The sequence below is a fragment of the Mastigoproctus giganteus genome, chromosome 7 (assembly GCF_048544385.1).
Source record: "Mastigoproctus giganteus isolate SK-2022 chromosome 7, ASM4854438v1, whole genome shotgun sequence".
In the NCBI taxonomy this organism is placed as follows: domain Eukaryota; kingdom Metazoa; phylum Arthropoda; class Arachnida; order Uropygi; family Thelyphonidae; genus Mastigoproctus; species Mastigoproctus giganteus.
The window spans coordinates 80,703,627-80,723,324 of NC_143581.1; the positions used below are offsets into that span (position 1 = coordinate 80,703,627).

Below are 19,698 nucleotides of genomic sequence, written 5' to 3' on the forward strand. Positions count from 1 at the left end.
TTGCTTTCTTGCATCAAATGCCTCTACTAATGCTAATAACTATAACTGTGCCTTCATTTGTTTTAATAGCAAAGAATTCGGAAAAAAGATTTTCATCTTTCTTTGCCTGTGATCACTTTTTTTTTTTTTTTTTTTTTTTTTGCATTTTGGTAATTTTAAAATACTGTTTTTTTTTTTTTTTTTTAACTGATAGAATTTTGTTTGTTTTAACACAGGACTTCTTTGAATAGTTTAGTTTCTCTACATTTCCCTCTAAGTTGGAAAGAATTTCAAGTTGGTAGTCAACAGTATAATGACTATATTACAGCTTTACATAAGGTAAGTATTATCGGGGTATTTCTGAGAAGTCGTGTGTGTGTTAGTAGTCCATGCATCTGGCTTGTTTTAAATATTAAAAGCTAATTATTGTATTAATAATATTCTGTCTTCATTATAGTAAGGATTCTGCTTGGTTTTAGAGTTGGATTTTCTTCTATCACTCACAATTACTCATTTGGAGTAGTTTTTACTCCTCATAGACAGAGAAACCAGCTTTCTGAATACATGCATGCATGATATGTGGTCATAAAGGATATATCAGTGGGTAATATCAATGAAAAGGATAAATAATATAATATATAAGTTTCTTTTATATTACACATTTGATTTTGTAAAAGTGAAATTAGACACTTTATTTTCAGAGATATAGCAAATATCCTTTGGAAGTAGGATTGGTGGAATAGGACTAGGTTATGGCGGCTAGGTGCTGAAATTGATGTCAGAGCAGATAACATCTTTTATGGGCACAAAAAGTGACAAAAGTAAAGGAATGAACAACGTTGGGCCATTTTTTTGTACTAATGATATCGAGAATAGATCTCAGGATTTAGTTGACAAGTACAGAGCAATGTTAAGAAAAAAATTACAAGGCAGGAGTGAAATTGAAAGTGTCTGCAGTTTTACCAAGATACAATGGGAGGGAGGGAGGGAGGGAGTATGTGATGAAAATGCCTTATCAATCAATCAATCAATCCAGCCCTGGATAGACTGTACAAGGTTCATGGAGTAGAATTTTTCTTAGCATGTTCTGGGCTTGTTATGGAGAGACTATTTGTACAAGGATGGGATGCATTTAAATGAAAGGCCTGCACAAATATTTGCTGATGCTATTGACATAGTGTTATGTTGGGTATCAGGAAAACTAGCCTTGTGTTGGGGGGACACAGACTAATAGACGTTATAGTGATTCTTGCACTGTTGAAAAGTGAATTATCAGAAATTGCAAGGCTTGTGGGGCTCTTCATGGGACAAGCAAATACATGGGCTATATTTGGGTTATAAAAGCAAAATCAGATGACGTATATATATACTTGCTGGTAACTAATGCTGGAGTATAAACAAGTCGGTGAATTTTAAGTATCTCAGACGTAAGCAATGTAAAATTTTAATATGGTGAGTACAATGTGTACAGGTATGAAAGATGGGACAAGAGAAGGGTGGGAATAATGTTCTTGGTTAAGAAGAATATAAAATCCAAAATGGTACATCCAGATGATGTGTTTGGCCAATGCATTGCAGAATCAGTTTGGTGTGACACAATCACTTGGGAAAACTAAAATGAGAGTAGGAGTGTGCTATAGGCCCAATGACTATGGTTGAGTATAATGAACAACTACAAAAGGAAGGTTGAGTGGGCTAGTAGATCAGAATGTCTTATAATGGGATATCAAACTTTCCAGACATTGACTGTAATGTGTAGGGTGGCCATTCACACTGTTTTCATCCACAAAATCCAGAAAATTTTTGGATTTATTGGATGTTTGTTTTCTACAGCAGCAGGTTAGAGAGATAACAAGAGAAAGCAAAACTCTTGATCTGATTGTCAGCAGTGATTCTTCATGCAAAAGGTGATATTGTTGTGCTCGTTGGCACTAATGATATTAAGAGTAGGAGACTGGTAGAATTACTTAACAAGTACAGGTTACTGTTGAAAAAAAAAGCCATGAATTAGGGTTGAATTTGAAAGTGTCTGCAATTCTGCCCACACATGATAGGAGGGAGTATATGATGAGAGCCTTGTTGAACAATTCGGCACTGAAAAGGTTGTGCAAGGCTCAAGGGGTAAAATTTTTTCAGCCTGGTCTTTATTTGTTAACAGGAGAGACTGCTTCTACAGGGATGGGATACACTTAAATAGAAAGGGTGCAAGAATATTTGCTGATGCTATCGAGGCAGTGTTAGGTGGGTCGGAAAACTGCTAGCTTGGGGGGGTATACAAGGACTAATAGATTAACAGTAGCCACTTGCAGAGGTGAAAGTGATTCTTGCATTGCTTCTATTGGAATGAGCAGCAGCCTGGAAAACAAGATGCAGGGTATTTCAGAGACTGATGGGAGTCATTGCGGTACAAGTAAACACATAGGTTGTGTTAGGGTAGTTAAGAATAGGAACATGTGCATGTATACTTGCATATACACCAATGATAGGAGTTTGGTAAATACATTTGATGAATTTGAGGTATTGCTCAAAACATCAAAAATGAGATAAGGCAGATATTGTTGGGATATCAGAGATGTGGTGTCACACAAATATAAGGAATGTAGAACTGGAATTTGGGGAGTACAAAGTGAATAGGAAGGGAGGAGGGGTTATGCTATTAGTTAAGAAACACATAAAATCCAAAGAAGTGAAGCCAGTCGACATCGCTGGACAGTGCATTGTCGAGTCAGTTTGTGTGACATTAAGCATTGGGAAATCAAAATTGAGAGTAGGAGTGTGTGTGATAGAGTGTGTAATGACTCTGATGAGTATAATAAGCAACTGTACAGGGAAATAGAGTGGGCCAGTAAATCAGAGATTCTTGTATTGGAAGATTTTAATTTCCCAGATATTGACTGGAATTTGTGGGTTGGTCACTCACACACAAACAAGGCTTTTGTGGCTTTATTGGATGATTGTTTTCTACATCAGCATGTTCTGGAGGCAACTAGCTGGAGCAATACTCTTGATCTGATTATCAGTAGTGATTCTTCATGCATTAAGAATCTGCAGATAAAGGAACCACTAGGTGGCTGTGATCACTGTGTGCCGAAGTGGGATTTACTCAGAGAGGTAACTACCGTCAGGAGTAAAGGGAAGGGTTTTTGCTTTCGTAAAATTGACTATGGTGGTCTGAGACTGTATTTAAATTCTATACGGTTGGACCAACTGATGATGTTACCAACAGCAAATTCCAAATGGGAAGCATTCAAAGAATTTATCTTGAAAGCTACTAGGCTTTACATACCAACTAAGAAATATTGTTCAAGGACTAGGTCTAAATGGATGTCAGGTGAACTAATGAGACATATGGCAGAGAAGAAAAATGCATGGGATACATATAAATTAATGGGTGACATGGAAGCCTATGATAGATATAAGCTGGTCTGTAATCAAATCACAAAGGAGATTAAGCAAGCAAAGGCAAATTATGAGAAATCTTTGGGAAAGGATGTAAAGAAAAACAAGAAAGAGTTCTTTACATATGTAAACTCTAGAAGGAAAGAGATGAATCAGATTGGTCCACTGGATATTGATGGTTCAACTGTTGATGATCCTGCTCAGTGGCTAACAAACTAAATGATTATTTTGTATCTACATTCACACATGAGGCGCCTCCGTAGCCAGGTGGGAAGGAGCAGCAGTGCATAGCACACGCTTCTTGATTAGACCGGGGTTCGAGCCCGTCACCACCAAATACGGAGAATGCGGAAAGGTCAGGGAATGACCACCGCATATCCCGGAGCAATATGGCCTTAGTTGCTAATGCTCCTAAAAACCAAATAACAAACAAACATTCACACATGAGGAGTTATTCAGGGAGGGGAATACCAGAGGTAAGTTGAACTCTGTGAGTGAGCTAGTTGATTTTGTAATAACTGAGAGGAAAGTGGAGGAGAAATTGTTGAAGATAAACATAAAAAAGCACCCAGGGTGGATGGGATCATCCAGTTGTATTAAAGAAGGCAGAAAAGAAGTTAGAAAACCCTTAGCCATAATTATGAGAGCTTCTTTGGACTCATGGGAGGTACCCATGAACTGAAGATGTGCAAATGTGAACCCAATTCACAAAGGAGGATCAAAGGCGACACAAGTAATTATAGACCTGTTAGTTTAACTTCTGAAAATTAATGGAGGCACTGGTTAAAGAAGCACTGCATGATCATCTAGACAAGAATGCAGTTATAGCTCGGACACAGCATGGTTTTGTTAAGGGAAAGTCTTTCCTGTCCAATTTGATTGGATACTATGATGTGGTCACAAAGGAACTAGATGCAGGGAATAACTTTGATATCATATATTTGGATCTTAGAAAGGCTTTTGATACTGTTGCACATGGAAGATTGCTGCACAAATTGGAGCACTGGTATTGGAGGCAAATTGCTGCTATGGATAAAAGGGGTGGTTGAGGGGGAGAAGACAGAGAGTGGTGATCAATGAACACTGCTCTTCGGGGACTAATGTTATTAGTGGAGTCCCTCAGGGTTCAGTATTGGGTCCATTGTTGTTTTCTGTATTTATAAATGATATTGATGATGGTATATGAAGCTTAATGTCCAAGTTTGCAGACGATACAAAGGTTGGCAGGGTTGTCAAGGACACTACTGACACTATGCTACTGCAACAGGATCTGAAAAGGTTGAGCAGATGGGCTGAGAGGTGAGAAATGAAGTTTAACATTGACAAATGTAAAGTACTACATATGGGAAACAGCAACCCCAGAGCAATGTATCAACTCTGTGGTACTACACTGACAGTGGTAGAGAACGAAATGGACCTGGGGGGTAATTGTGCAGGCAGATATGAAGTTCTCTGACCAGTGCAGACGGGCTGCAAGAGTAGCGCATGGTGTCTTCTCAATGATATACGGGAATTTTTCTAGCAGGGATAAGGAGATGATTATTCCCTTTTATAAGGCAATGGTCAGGCCACACCTTGAGTACTGTATACAGGTCTGGAGGCCTCATTTCAAGAAGGATGTAGAGCTGCTGGAACGAGTACAGAGAAGAAGGTTAACAAGACTAGTGAGTCGAACAAAGGGGTACTCTTCCAAAGAAAAGCTTAAGTTTTGCAAATTAGTGTCTGGAGACCAGGCACCAGCGAGGTGATCTGATAGAGGTGTATAAAGCCTTGAATGGTTTGAGCATGCTCAAATATTTCTGAGCAAGATTATTCTGAGGAAGAGGATTCTTCCTCTTGCTCAGAATAATCACCTGAGAGGGCATAAATTCAAATTGAGGAAAGTCAGATGTAGGATAGACATGCGGAAATTTGCCTTTAGCCAGCGGGTAGATGGTTGGTGGAACAGATTTCCATTCTATGTTGTGGAAGTTGATAGCGTAAATAAATTTAAGGCTGAGCTGGACAGGTATTTGGAATGAACAGAGGGGTGAAATGGGAGCGTTTTTTTTTTTTTTTTCTCTGATACTGCATAAGCTTGCTTTCTTGCATCATATGCCTCTACTAATGCTAATTAAGAATATCTAGATAGTTGGGTGGATGCTGCATCATGACAATATGAGACCTCAAATTGCATCTACTGTCATTGAGTACTTAGCCAGCATTAATGTTGAATGTTCACCATCTACCATACAGCCCTTACGTTGCACACTGCAACTTTTTTTATTGCCAAATTTAAAAGAATGAGCTGCGAAGAAAATTTTTCCACTCATCAGACAAAGTTATAAATAAGTCGGAGGTGATTCTCAAACACGTCAAAAAATAGCTTCCACTGTGTTTTTGAAGAATTTCAGAAAGCTTTTATTGAGTTCATTTCATCAAGTGAGGGCTACTTTCAAAAGATTCATCAAAATATGGATCATTTATAAAGATATGTTGTAAAAAAATTATGACCATTCTTTATTGAACAGCCCCCTATACATTCACAGGAGGAATTCTTTTACAAAGGGAATACTATAAATGTATAAAATTCTAACATGGAGCTAAATGATTTTGTTATAACTGAGCGGAGAGTGAAAGCGAAATTGTTGAAGCTAAACATAAAAATGGTGCATGTGGTATGGATGGGATCTATCCAATTATATTATGGCGGGGGGGGGGGAAGATGAATCACCAGTCAATTATCCTTTGATTCACCCACCCACTGTTCATCTCAGTTGTTATAATTATTTACTGTACAATTACTTTTGCTCTGATGTTCTCTGTCTGAGACTTAGTAATATGAGAACCATAATTATGAGAATATTTAGGGAGATCCCTAATGATCGGTGATATGTTAATTTTCCCCTAGTTGACAACGGGGGATCGTGGATCATTGGATCATGCTTCATAAGCTTGCTTTCTTGCACCATTTGGTGCTCAATACTAATATAATTCTAGAGATGCTATTGTGGAAGAGTTTGTATTGTTGTAATTAATTCTTTTATTCTCTGTTATAGAATAAAAAAAGTAAAGAATTAAAATTAATAGGTGGGAGTTTGGGTGTTACCATTTTTGTCTAAGTCAAGATTTTTTATAAGAAAATATATGAATTTAGCATTAGCATTAGTAGAGGCATTTGATGCAAGAAAGCAAGCTTATGCAGCATCAGCCAAAAAAAAAAAATAAATAAAATAAATAAATAAAAAATAACCACTTCCACTTCACTGTTCTGTTCGTTCGAAATACCTGTCCAGCTGAGCCTTAAACTTATTTAGGCTATCAACTTCCACGACAAGGGATGGAAGTCTGTTCCACCAACCAACCACCCACCCACTGGCTAAAGGCAAATTTCCTCACGTCTATCCTACATCTGTCTTTCCTCAATTTGAATTTATGCCCTCTCAGGTGATTTTTCTGAGCAAGAGGAAGAATCCCATCAGCATTGAGCATGCTCAAACCATTCAAGGCTTTATACACCTCAATCAGATTACCTCGCTGGTGCCTAGTCTACAGACACTGTAATTTGCAAAACTTAAGCCTTTCTTCGTAAGAGCACCCCTTTGTTCCATTCACCAATCTTGTTGCCCTTCTCTGTACTCGTTCCAGCATCCCTACATCCTTCTTGAAATGAGGCCTCCAGACCTGTATACAGTACTCTAGGTGTGGCCTGACCATTGCCTTATACAAGGGAATAATCACCTCCTTATCCCTGCTAGAAAAATTCCTATATATCATTGACAATACACCAAGAGCTACTCTTGCAGCCCGTCTGCACTGCTAAGAAAACTTCATATCTGCCTGCACAACCACCCCCAGGTCCCTTTCATTCTCTACCACTGTCAGTGTAGTACCACAGAGTTGATACGTTGCTCTGGGTTTGCTGTTTCCCATATGTAGTACTTTACATTTTTCAATGTTAAACTTTATTTGCCACTTCTCAGCCCATCTGCTTTCCAGATCCTGTTGCAGTAGCATAGTGTTAGTAGTGTTCTTGACAACCCATACGGAAATACAGAAAATTGATGAATTTGAGGTATTGCTCAAAACATCAAAGGCAGATATTGTTGGGATATCAGAGACGTGGTGTCACACAGATATAAGGGATGCAGGACTGCAATTTGGGGAGTGCAACGTCTACAGAAAGGATAGACAGGATAGGAAGGGGGGAGGGGTTATGCTATTAGTTAAGAAACACATAAAAACCAAGGAAGTGAAGCCAGTCGACATCGCTGGACAGTGCAGTGTTGAGTCAGTTTGGTGTGACATAAGCATTGGGAGATCAAAATTGAGAGTAGGAGTGTGCTATAGGCCTAATGACTCTGATGAGTATAATAAGGAACTGTACAGGGAAATAGAGTGGGCCAGTAAATCAGAGAGTCTTATAATGGGAGATTTTAATTTCCCAGATATTGACTGGAATTTGGGGTCTGGTTACTCACACACTAGCAGGGCTTTTGTGGATTTATTGGATGATTGTTTTCTACATCAGCATGTTCGGGAGGCAACTAGAGGGAGTAATACTCTTGATTTGATTATCAGCAGTGATTCTTCATGCATTAAGAATCTGCAGATAAATGAACCACTAGGTGGCAGTGATCACAGTGTGCTGAAGTGGGATTTACTGAAAGAGGTAACTACCATTAGGGGTAAAGGGAAGGGTTATTGCTTCCGTAAAGGCGACTACGATGGACTGAGACAGTATTTAAATTCTATACAGTGGGACCAACTGATGATGTTACCAACAGCAAATTCAAAATGGGAAGCATTCAAAGAACTTATCTTGGAAGCTACTAGGCTTTACATACCAACTAAGAAATATTGTTCAAGGTTTAGGCCAAAATGGATGTCAGATGAACTAATGAGGCATATGGCAGAGAAGAAAAATGCATGGGATACTTACAAATTAACACATGACACAGAAGCCTATGATAGATACAAGTTGATATGCAACCAAGTTACAAAGGAGGTTAGGCAGGCGAAGGCAGATTACGAGAAATCCTTGGCAAGGGATGCAAAGAAAAACAGCAAAGAGTTCTTTACTTATGTAAACTCTAGAAGGAAGGGGATGAATCAGATTGGTCCACTTGATATTGATGGGTCAACTGTTGATGATTCTGCTCAGGTAGCTAACAAACTAAATGAATATTTTGCATCGACATTCACACATGAGGAGTTATTCAGCAAGGGGAATAACTCCTCATGTGTGAGGAGTTATTCAGCAAGGGGAATGCCAGAGGTGTATTCAACTCTAGCAGTAAGCTACAGAATCTTGAAATAACTGGGAGTAAAGTGGAGGAGAAACTGTTGAAGATAAACACAAGAAAGGCACCCGGGGTGGATGGGATCTATCCAGTTATATTAAAGGAGGCAGCAAAGGAGGTAAGCAAAGCCTTAGCCATAATTATGAGAGCTTCCTTGGACTCAGGGGAGGTACCCATAGACTGGGTACCTCCCCTGAGTTCACAAAGGAGGATCAAAGGCTGACACAAGTAATTATAGACCTGTGAGCTTAACTTCTGTTCCAGGAAAATTAATGGAGGCACTGGTTAAAGAAGCACTGTAGGATCATTTAGACAAGACTTCAGTTATAGCTCAGACACAGCATGGTTTTGTTAAGGGGAAGTCTTGCCTGACCAACTTGATTGGATACTATGATGCAGTCACAAAAGAACTGGATGCAGGGAATAACTTTGATATTATATACTTGGATCTTAGAAAGGCTTTTGATACTGTTGCACATGGAAGACTGCTACACAAATTGGAGCAGTGTGACATTGGAGGCAAATTGCTGCTATGGATAAAGGGGTGGTTGAGGGGGAGAAGACAGAGTGGTAATCAATGGACACTGCTCATCGTGGACTAATGTTATTAGTGGAGTTCCTCAGGGTTCAGTGTTGGGTCCATTGTTGTTTTCTGTATTTATAAATGATATAGATGATGGTATATCAAGCTTAATGTCCAAGTTTGCAGATGATACAAAGGTTGGCAGGGTTGTCAAGGACACTACTGACACTATGCTGCTGCAACAGGATCTGGAAAGGTTGAGCAGATGGGCTGACAGGTGGCAAATGAAGTTTAACATTGACAAATGTAAAGTACTACACATGGGAAACAGCAACCCCAGAGCAACGTATCAACTCTGTGGTACTACACTGACAGTGGTAGAGAATGAAAGGGATTTGGGGGTGATTGTGCAGGCAGATATGAAGTTCTCTGAGCAGTGCAGACGGGCTGCAAGAGTAGCTCATGGAGTATTGTCAATGATATACAGGAATTTTTCCAGCAGGGATAAGGAGGTGATTATTCCCTTGTATAAGGCAATGGTCAGGCCACACCTAGAGTACTGTATACAGGTCTGGAGGCCTCATTTCAAGAAGGATGTAGAGCTGCTGGAACGAGTACAGAGAAGGGCAACAAGATTAGTGAATGGAACAAAGGGGTGCTCTTACGAAGAAAGGCTTAAGTTTTGCAAATTACAGTGTCTGGAGACTAGGCACCAGCGAGGTGATCTGATAGAGGTGTATAAAGCCTTGAATGGTTTGAGCATGCTCAATGCTGATGGGATTCTTCCTCTAGCTCAGAATAATCACCTGAGAGGGCATAAATTCAAATTGAGGAAAGACAGATGTAGGATAGACGTGCGGAAATTTGCCTTTAGCCAGCGGGTGGTTGTTTGGTGGAACAGACTGCCATCCCTTGTGGTGGAGGTTGATAGCCTAAATAAGTTTAAGGCTCAGCTGGACAGGTATTTTGAACGAACAGAGGGGTGAAGTGGAAGTGGTTTTTTTTTTTTTTTTTTTTGGCTGATGCTGCATAAGCTTGCTTTCTTGCATCAAATGCCTCTACTAATGCTAATGCTAACCCTGCCGACCTTCGTATCATCTGCAAACTTGGACTTTAAGCTTGATATACCATCATCAATATCATTTATAAATACAGAAAACAATAATGGACCCAATACTGAACCCTGAGGGACTACACTAATAACATTAGTCCACGATGAGCAGTGTCCATTGATTACCACTCTCTGTCTTCTCCCCCTCAACCACCCCTTTATCCATAGCAGCAATTTGCCTCCAATGCCACACTGCTCCAATTTGTGCAGCAGTCTTCCATGTGCAACAGTATCAAAAGCCTTTCTGAGATCCAAGTATATAATATCAAATTTATTCCCTGCATCCAGTTCTTTTGTGACTGCATCATAGTATCCAATAAAATTGGTCAGGCAAGACTTTCCCTTAATAAAACCATGCTGTGTCTGAACTATAACTGAATTCTTGTCTAGATGATCCTGCAGTGCTTCTTTAACCAGTGCCTCCATTAATTTTCCGGGAACAGAAGTTGAACTAACAGGTCTATAATTACTTGTTTCGCCTTTTGATCCTCCTTTGTGAATTGGGGTCACATTTGCACATCTCCAGTCCATGGGTACTTCCCCTGAGTCCAAGGAAGCTCTCATAATTATGGCTAAGGGTTTGCTTACTTCCTTTGCTGCCTCCTTTTATATAACTGGACAGATCCCATCCACCCCAGGTGCCTCTCTTGTATTTATCTTCAACAATTTCTCCTCCACTTTACTCTCAGTTATTACAAGATTCTCTATCTTACTGCCAGAGTTGAATACACCTCTGGCATTCCCCTCGCTGAATAACTCCTCATGTGTGAATGTCGATACAAAATATTCATTTAGTTTGTTAGCTACCTGAGCAGGATCATCAACAGTGGACCCATCGATATGAAGTGGACCAATCTGATTCATCCCCCCTTTCTAGAGTTTACATAAGTAAAGAACTCTTTGCTGTTTTTTTTTGCATCCCTTGCCAAAGATTTCTCGTAATCTGCCTTCGCCTGCCTAACCTCCTTTGTAACTTGGTTACAGATCAACTTGTATCTATCATAGGCTTCTGTGTCACGTGTTAATTCGTATGTATCGCATGCATTTTTCTTCTCTGCCATAAGCCTCATTAGTTCATCTGACATCCATTTAGGCCTAAACCTTGAACAATATTTCTTAGTTGGTATGTAAAGCCTAGTAGCTTCCAAGATAAGTTCTTTGAATGCTTCCCATTTTGAATTTGCTGTTGGTAACATCATCAGTTGGTCCCACTATATAGAATTTAAATACTGTCTCAGTACATTGTAGTCACCTTTACGAAAGCAATAACCCTTCCCTTTACCCATAATGGTAGTTACCTCTTTGAGTAAATCCCACTTCAGCACACTGTGATCCACCTAGTGGTTCATTTACCTGCCACCTAGTGGTTCATTTACCTGCAGATTCTTAATGCATGAAGAATCACTACTGATAATCAAATCAAGAGTATTACTCCCTCTAGTTGCTTCCCAAACATGCTGATGTAGAAAACAATCATCCAATAAATCCACAAAAGCCTTGATAGTGTGTGAGTGACCAGCCCCCAAATGCAGTCAATATCTGGGAAGTTAAAATCCCCCATTATAAGACTCTCTGATTTACTGGCCCACTCTATTTCCCTGTACAATTTCTTATTATACTCATCAGAGTCATTAGGCCTATAGCACACTTCTACTCTCAATTTTGATCTCCCAATGCTTATGTGACACCAAACTGACTCGACACTGCACTGTCCAGCAATGTCGACTGGCTTCACTTCCTTGGATTTTATGTATTTCTTAACTAATAGCATAACCCCTCCTCCCTTCGTATCCTGTCTATCCCTTCTGTAGACATTGTACTCCCCAAATTCCAGTTCTGCATTCCTTATATCTGTGTGACACCACGTCTCTGAAATCCCCACAATATCTGTCTTTGATATTTTGAGCAATACCTCAAATTCATCAAATTTATTTACTAAACTCCTAGCATTGGTGTACACGCAAGTATACATGCACCTGTTCTTTTTCTTAGCTACCCTAACACAACCCATGTGTTTACTTGTACCCAATGATTCCCAGCAGTCTCTGAAATATCCTGTATCTTATATTCCAGGCTGCGGCTCATTCCAATAGAAGCAGTGCAAGAACACTTTCGCCTCTGCTAGTGGCTACTGTTAATCTATTAGTCCTTGTATCCCCCCAATCTAGCAGTTTTCCGACCCACCTAACACTGCCTCGATAGCATCAGCAAACATTCTTGCACCCTTTCTATTTAAGTGTATCCCATCCCTGTAGAAGCAGTCTCTCCTGTTTAAAAAGTACATACCAGGCTGAAAAAAATTATACCCCTTGAGCCTTGCACAATCTTTCCAGGGCCGAATTGATCGACAGGGCTCTCATCATATACTCCCTCCTATCGTGTCTGGGCAGAATTGCAGACACTTTCAAATTCAACCCTAATTCACGGCTTTTTTTCAACAGTGACCTGTACTTGTTAAGTAATTCCGCCGGTCTCCTACTCTTAATATCATTAGTGCCAACGTGTACAACTATATCACCTTTTGTGCCCTTAAAAGATGATATCCGCTCTAAAACGTCATCAACCTTTGCCCCTGGCAGACATACCCTGGTCCTGTTCCACCTATCCTTTTTACAAAGCATGTTTCCCGTTTCCTTGACAATAGCGTCACCAACAAGTACTAGTTCCTTTGGGACCAGCGTATCCTGCTTTGGGGGCTGCCGCTGTGTTGCGTGATGACCAAGTGCAAGCTCTGGCATTGGTGTGGGCAGTTGAGAACTTGATGGGCCCCTCACTTTTAATCCTTCGAGGGCATCCACCTTGTCCTTCAAGCTCTCATATAGGCCCATAACAACGCTGAGTTGTTGCCTGATTTCCTTACACTCCTTGCATCGTCCACACACACAAAGACATCCCCCATGGTAGTATCATGTCCCGTACCCGACTGCTCCACAAACATCAAGCAAGTAGTGCATTTTAAAAGGTTGTGATTCAGAGGGCAACTGCCCCCCTCAGTTCTCCCCTGAGCCACAGCACTCCCATTAGCTTGAGCCTTTTGCTTTGCTGCTCTGGTCAGAGTCATGATTTCGATTTAATTTCAATAAAATTTCAATTTCAGTACAAAATTAAAACCCTATACTTATATTCCAAGACAGTTATAACGCTATATTTATGTTTCAGTATCGAGTGTTATCTACGAAATCCCTTTATATAACTTCCGTATCAAGTTAATTATTAATTATTTATTTTTTACTAATTATTTATGTTACGTAACCCAAGTCGTTATATGTATAGTTAAAATCACAATTTAATCGACAATGAAGTTCAACAAGATTAATTATCTGATTAATTTACAATATTATGTACTATACTATACTATATTAAGCTTATGCTATCTATTATCACGTAACAATGGCGGCAATTACGAACGGTAAACACGTGGATTTGATACCCTTTCCGATACTAAGTAATACCTACAAAATCTCTATCTAAGTTACTTTAAACTAAGTATTGTAAATAGGAATATAAAGCTACTCTAGAAAATAAGTTAATATGCCAATTTAAGCTAATAAAACAGAAAATAAATCTGAAAAAACTTCTCTGTTCCAGGAGCAGCAAAAATGTATGTCCGCACAGGCTACCTCGTCCCTTCATCAAGTACAGGTCAATGTTCGAAAAAATGTTGTGAGTTAGGGTAAAATTTGAAAGTGTCTGCAATTCTGCTCAGACACGATGGGCTCTCATCATATACTCCCTCTCATCATGTACCTCCATATACAAGGCTCATGGGGTAGAATTTTTCCCAGCATGGTCTGTGCTTGTTATCAGGGGAGACTGCTTCTACAGGGATGGGATACACTTAAATAGAAAGGGTGGAAGAATATTTGTTGATTCTATCGGGCCACTGTTAGGTGGGTCCGAAAACTGCTAGCTGTGGGGGATACACAGACTAATAGATTAACAGTAGCCACAGGCAGAAGTGAAAGTGATTCTTGCACGGCATCTATTGGAATGAGCAGCAACCTGAAAAGCAAGGTGCTGGGGATTTCAAGGACTGCTGGGAGTCATCATGGAACAACTAAATATATGGGCTGTGTTAAAATATATGGGCTAAATTTAGTAAATAAATTTGATGAATTTTAAATGCTGGTCAAGACATCAGAGGCAGATATTATTGGGATATCAAAGAAATGGTGCAACACATATAAGGAATGCAAAATTTGAAATTGCGAGTAGACTTTGTATAGAGGGCAGACCGGTTAGAAGGGGTGTTATGCTGTTACTTAAGAAAAACTTGAAATCTAAGGGTGTGCATCCAGTTGACATGGGTGGACAGTGCAATGTTGAATCAGTTTGGTATGACATAAATACTGGAAAAGCAAAAATGACAGTAGCAGTGTGTTACAGTCCTAATGACTCTGATGAGTACAACAAACAGCTGTTCAGAGAAATAGTGGACCAGTAAATCAATGTCTTATAACGAGGATTTTAACTTTCCAGATATTGATTGGAACTTATGTGTTGGTGACTCGCACACACTAGTAAGACTTTTGTGGATTTACTGGATGACTGTTTTCTACAGCAGCATGATCGAGAGGCAACCAGATGGAATAATACTTGTGATGTGATTATATTATCAGCAGTGATTATTCATGCATTAAGAATCTACGGATAAACAAACCACTAGAAGGCAATGATCACAGTTTAATGATGTGGGATTTACTTAAAGATGTAACTGCCATCGGGGGTAAAGTGAATGGATTAGCTTTCTTATAGGTGACTATGGTGGTCTCAGTTTTTAAATTTTATACAGTGGGACCAACTAATGATGTTTCCAACAGAAAATTCAAAATGGGAACCATTCAAGCAATTAATCTTGGAAGTTGGCTTTTCATACCAACTAAGAAAAACAGTTCAAGGATTAGGCCTAAATGGATGTTAGATGAACTAATGAGACTCGTGGTAGAGAATAAAAATGCATGGGATGTATATAAATTATCAAGCGACACAGAAGCCTATGGTAGATATAAGCTAATCTGTAATCAAGTCATAAAGGATGTTAAGGAAGCGAATGCAGATTATGAGAAATCTTTGGAAAAGAATGATAAGTAAAACAGCAAAGGCATTTTTAATTATGTAAACTTTAGAAGGAAGGGGATGGATCAGCTTTGTCCACTTGATATCGATAGTCTACTCTTTATGATTCTGCCCAGGTAGCTGACAAACTGAAGGAGTGTTTTGCACTTACATTCACATAGGAGGAATTCTATAGGGAAGTAGAGACCAGAAGTATCAAACTCTAACAGGGAGCTAAATGATTTTGTAATAAGTGAGTAAAGTGGAGCTGAAATTGTTGAAGTTAAACATAAGAAAGGCACCTAAGGTGGATGGAATCTATACACTTATATTAAGGGAGGCAGCAAATGAAGTAAGCAAACCATTAGCCATAATTATGAGAGCACCTTTTGGTTCGGGGGAGATCCCCACGAACTTGAGAAGTATTAATGCATCCCCAGTTCACAAAGCTTGCTTTCTTGTATCATGTGCCATTACTAATAGTAATGCCAATATCCTGTAAAGACATCAATCACATCATGAAGAAAGATATGGGGAGTTGCTACATCTCACCTCCAATTATCAAACCTGTGGTATTGCACCAAGTGATGAGCGTCATTAGCATCTGGATTGGCTAGTGTATATATTCCCATGCTTTCTTTTCTCTCCCAGATAGCTTCTGGAGGGAGTCCATGTAGTGTGAATGTCAAAGGGGGGGGGGCATTGTCTAGTCCATGTTATATCAATAATCTGAATATATTCTTACCATGTGTACACCATATCTATGAAGTTCATTACTCCATAAAGTTCATTACTGCATTATTTCATACATCACGAACTAATAAAAAGCTTATCTTTAAAAAGATAAGCTGTTCTTAGTTCTGTACATGGTCTTAGTTAAAATTCAGTGCTGTCCATTTCCATTTACAGTTTGCCAAGCCTCACTTAATTTTTCTGACAAATTTCCAATATCCAGTTCCAATAATTAGTTCTAATTATTTGCTGTACGATTTCTTTTGCTTCAAATGCGATACTTGTGCAAATGTCTGCTCTTATGTTCCCTGTCTGAGGTTAGTAATTTGGAATTCATCTGTTGCATCTGTCATTCTCTAAACTCCACTAATCACCTGAAATTCTTTGACTTTCTCCTGTCCAACTTTTTCTAACAATGATGTAATTTACCTTGGTGATTTTAATGTTTACAAATCCAGCTATCTTCAGTTTTTTAGTTACGCGGATCCTACTTGTTGAAATGCTGATATTCTTTGCTTCTCTGGCATCTTTTCTTTATAAATAAATGTAAATGTTTATCAAATCGGAAATATTGTAAAGATTATTTTCTGCTGTTAATAAAATGTTTTAAACTTAATTCACACATTTATGGATAAATTTGTGATGATAGTCTCTTGCTGATATTTATCTTTCTTATGTTGAAGATACTGTTGAATAAGTGATGCAAAAAGCTCTATTTCCCTTTTTATGTGTCATTTCCCAATATACATTATGGAAAGAAGGGTACATCTACAGTGATTAATCTCTTATCAACCTTACTTCTCATTATTGATGCATTTGAATTTCTGCATTTCATAGTCTGCATTTCACTCAGTTTCAATGAAATGACATAAGTGGTATGACATAAGTTCCCAAATAGTAAAGATGAATGCCATTCCCTTCTAATGGCCTCACTAATTCAGTATAACCATATAATAACCATACTTTGAATTATTTTTTATTTTTCCTATAAAAATTATTTCTTGACAAAAACTATGTCCACTAGCATTCTTCAAGGTGGGATTGCGAAGCCACTTTTTTTTTTTTTCCCCTCGCCAGCTGTTCATGGCATTTCTTTTATGTAGATTATCTCAAAGTGTGGACCTCTCATGCTTTATCTAAGGCATTATTTGATAATATGTTAATTTATAAATATTTAGAAATTCTGATTTAAGAACAAAATGAATTTTGTTCTTAAAATAAATGCTCAGAATTCTTCCTTCTGTTTAAAAAAAAAAAAAACAATAAATAAATAAAATAAATAATAAAAAAATAATAATAAATACCTTTTCCTTTCCTTGTCTTCTAGTGCTTAATGATAATAGTATTTGCCATATAGTACATAGAAGCCACAGGCTTTTGCTGCACCGGCAAGAAAAACACACACACATACACAAGTAGATAAGAAAATACAGATTATGTACTTCCCTCCTCACTTATGTAACTATCCAATTGATCCTTTGAATTTATACAAACTGTCAGTCTCAACTACCTGCAAAGGCTACTTGTTCCAGCAATCAATGACTTGCTGGCTGAAAGAAAACTTCCTACAATCATCTAGTCTGAACATCTTCCCCTGTAATTTGAATTTATGTCTCCTTGTTCTGCAATTCTTTTTACCAGTGAAAATTCCACTTTCATTCTACCAACTCCTTGCAGACGTTTATAAACTTCAATCAAGTCACCATGCAAGTTGCCCATCTTTCCATCCTTTTGAGAAGCTTAATGTCTTTTTTCAGATGAGATCTCCATACTTGAACACAATATTCCAAATGTGATCTTATAATTGCCTTATGATCTTCTTATTTCACAACAGGGTAATGTGTTTGATAAGTCATTGATAGGACACCATGGGCTTTCCTGACTGCCTGTTTACACTGTTCAGAAAACTTCATATCTGCCTGTATCTTAATTCCTATATCCCTTTTTTCCTCTACTGTTTTTAACTCAACCCCACAAAGTGTTTAATTTATTTAAGGGTTGCTGTTCCCCAAGTGTAAGACTGTGTGTTTTCCCACTCTCACAGCCAAACTTCTCAGAATGGAGGGTCTTTCATCAGTAAAGACAGATGCAAAAGACCAATTCAATTCAACATCAGCTAGTTATCTTAGACTTTCCCACACCCAGTGCATAAGGGTCCATTCTGATTTACCTTCTTCTTCATTGTATTCACATACGTGAAAAATTCCTTGTTCCCTTGTTACAGATCGTCTTGTACCTGTTTTCGGCTGCAGTACTTTTCATCACTCTCTATCTATCCCATGCTATCTTTTTCTGCTCTGTTTGACCTGCCAGCTCTGCAAACACCAATTTTGGCATCCTCCTCCTGCAGTATTTTCTTAATGGTGTGTATGTGTTCCTGGCTTCTCCGATTTTTTCTTTAAAGGCGAATACATTTGAATTATGGAATAATTGAAATGTATTCACCCTTGCTCTGCATTTCGCTCCATTAATAGGTGCTATATAGCACTGAAAACAGTCAGTCCATTCTTCTGAAATTAAAACATGTCCCTTTACTTTTAGCTACTGCAACATCTTTCTTCATTTTCCAACCGATAAATTAATAAATAAATTTTCTGTTTGTATGTTGGGATGACCACCTGTTCAGAGTAGTTCATAAGATCAAAAAAATATAAGAAACAACACTGTATTTTGCAGTCATGGGCTTGAACCTCACTCACTCAAAGCACGTGTACTTATGTACCCTTCTGCTTAACTACTCGGCTACAGCAGCCAAAATTTTTCATTTTATACTCTGGGATGACCACCTGTTCAGAGTAGCTCACAAGTTTGAAAAAATATAAGAAACAACACTGTATTTAGCAGTCATGGGCTTGAACTTCACTCACTCAAAGCACGTGTACTTATGTACCCTCGCACGTGACTACTCGGCTACGGCAGCCAAAATTTTTCTTTTTATACTCCAGGATGACTACATGGTCAAAGGATTTTACAAGATATAGAGAACTAAGCACCCTCATGCCTGACTACTTGGCTACGATGAACCTTTCATGATTGTGTGATCACTACACAACAATTGTTCCTCTACTTTAAGCCCTGTGATGTCATCTGATTGACGAGTAATGATGAGGTCAAGAATATTCTCACTTGTATTAGCTTCTCTAACGTGCTGTTACAAATAATAATCATGTAGTTTATTTAAAAAATTTTCCCCCAGTGAGTTTCCCACCTGCTTATTTCAATATCAATCTGAGGTGGATTTAAGTCACAAATAACAAGACTTTCGTGCTTGCCTGCCCATTCCATCTGCATGTAGAGACTCTCATCATACTCTTCACAATCTTCTGGTCTGTTGATTACTTCTGATCTCATTATACTTTTGTTTCTAGCTAACTCGCATCACACATCCTCTGCTGGCAGACAACTTCTGACTCATCGAAAGCTCTTTTCATGCTCAGGCTGCCTTTGATAAGAAACATGACACTACCTCCTCTTCTATCTTCCCTATTTGTCTTAAATACTCACATTATGCATATCATAGTGGAAGTCCCCTTCCATATGGCAGCATGTTTCTGTTAGCATTGTTATGTCAGCATTAGTTTTTCCTAACGAGAAATTCAAATTACATTATTTTTTTA

At 38.6% G+C, this 19,698-nt stretch overlaps 1 protein-coding gene across 1 annotated transcript in view; it reads left to right on the forward strand.

The window, feature by feature from the left end:
- The window catches only part of LOC150083026 (DNA-dependent protein kinase catalytic subunit-like), a 387,849-nt gene that overhangs the window by 72,884 nt on the left and 295,267 nt on the right, over positions 1-19,698 (forward strand). Inside the window, exon 8 of the mRNA XM_090378359.1 lies at positions 216-318. Coding sequence (XP_090234485.1) covers positions 216-318 — 103 coding nt within the window. The remainder of the gene's footprint in view (positions 1-215; positions 319-19,698) is intronic.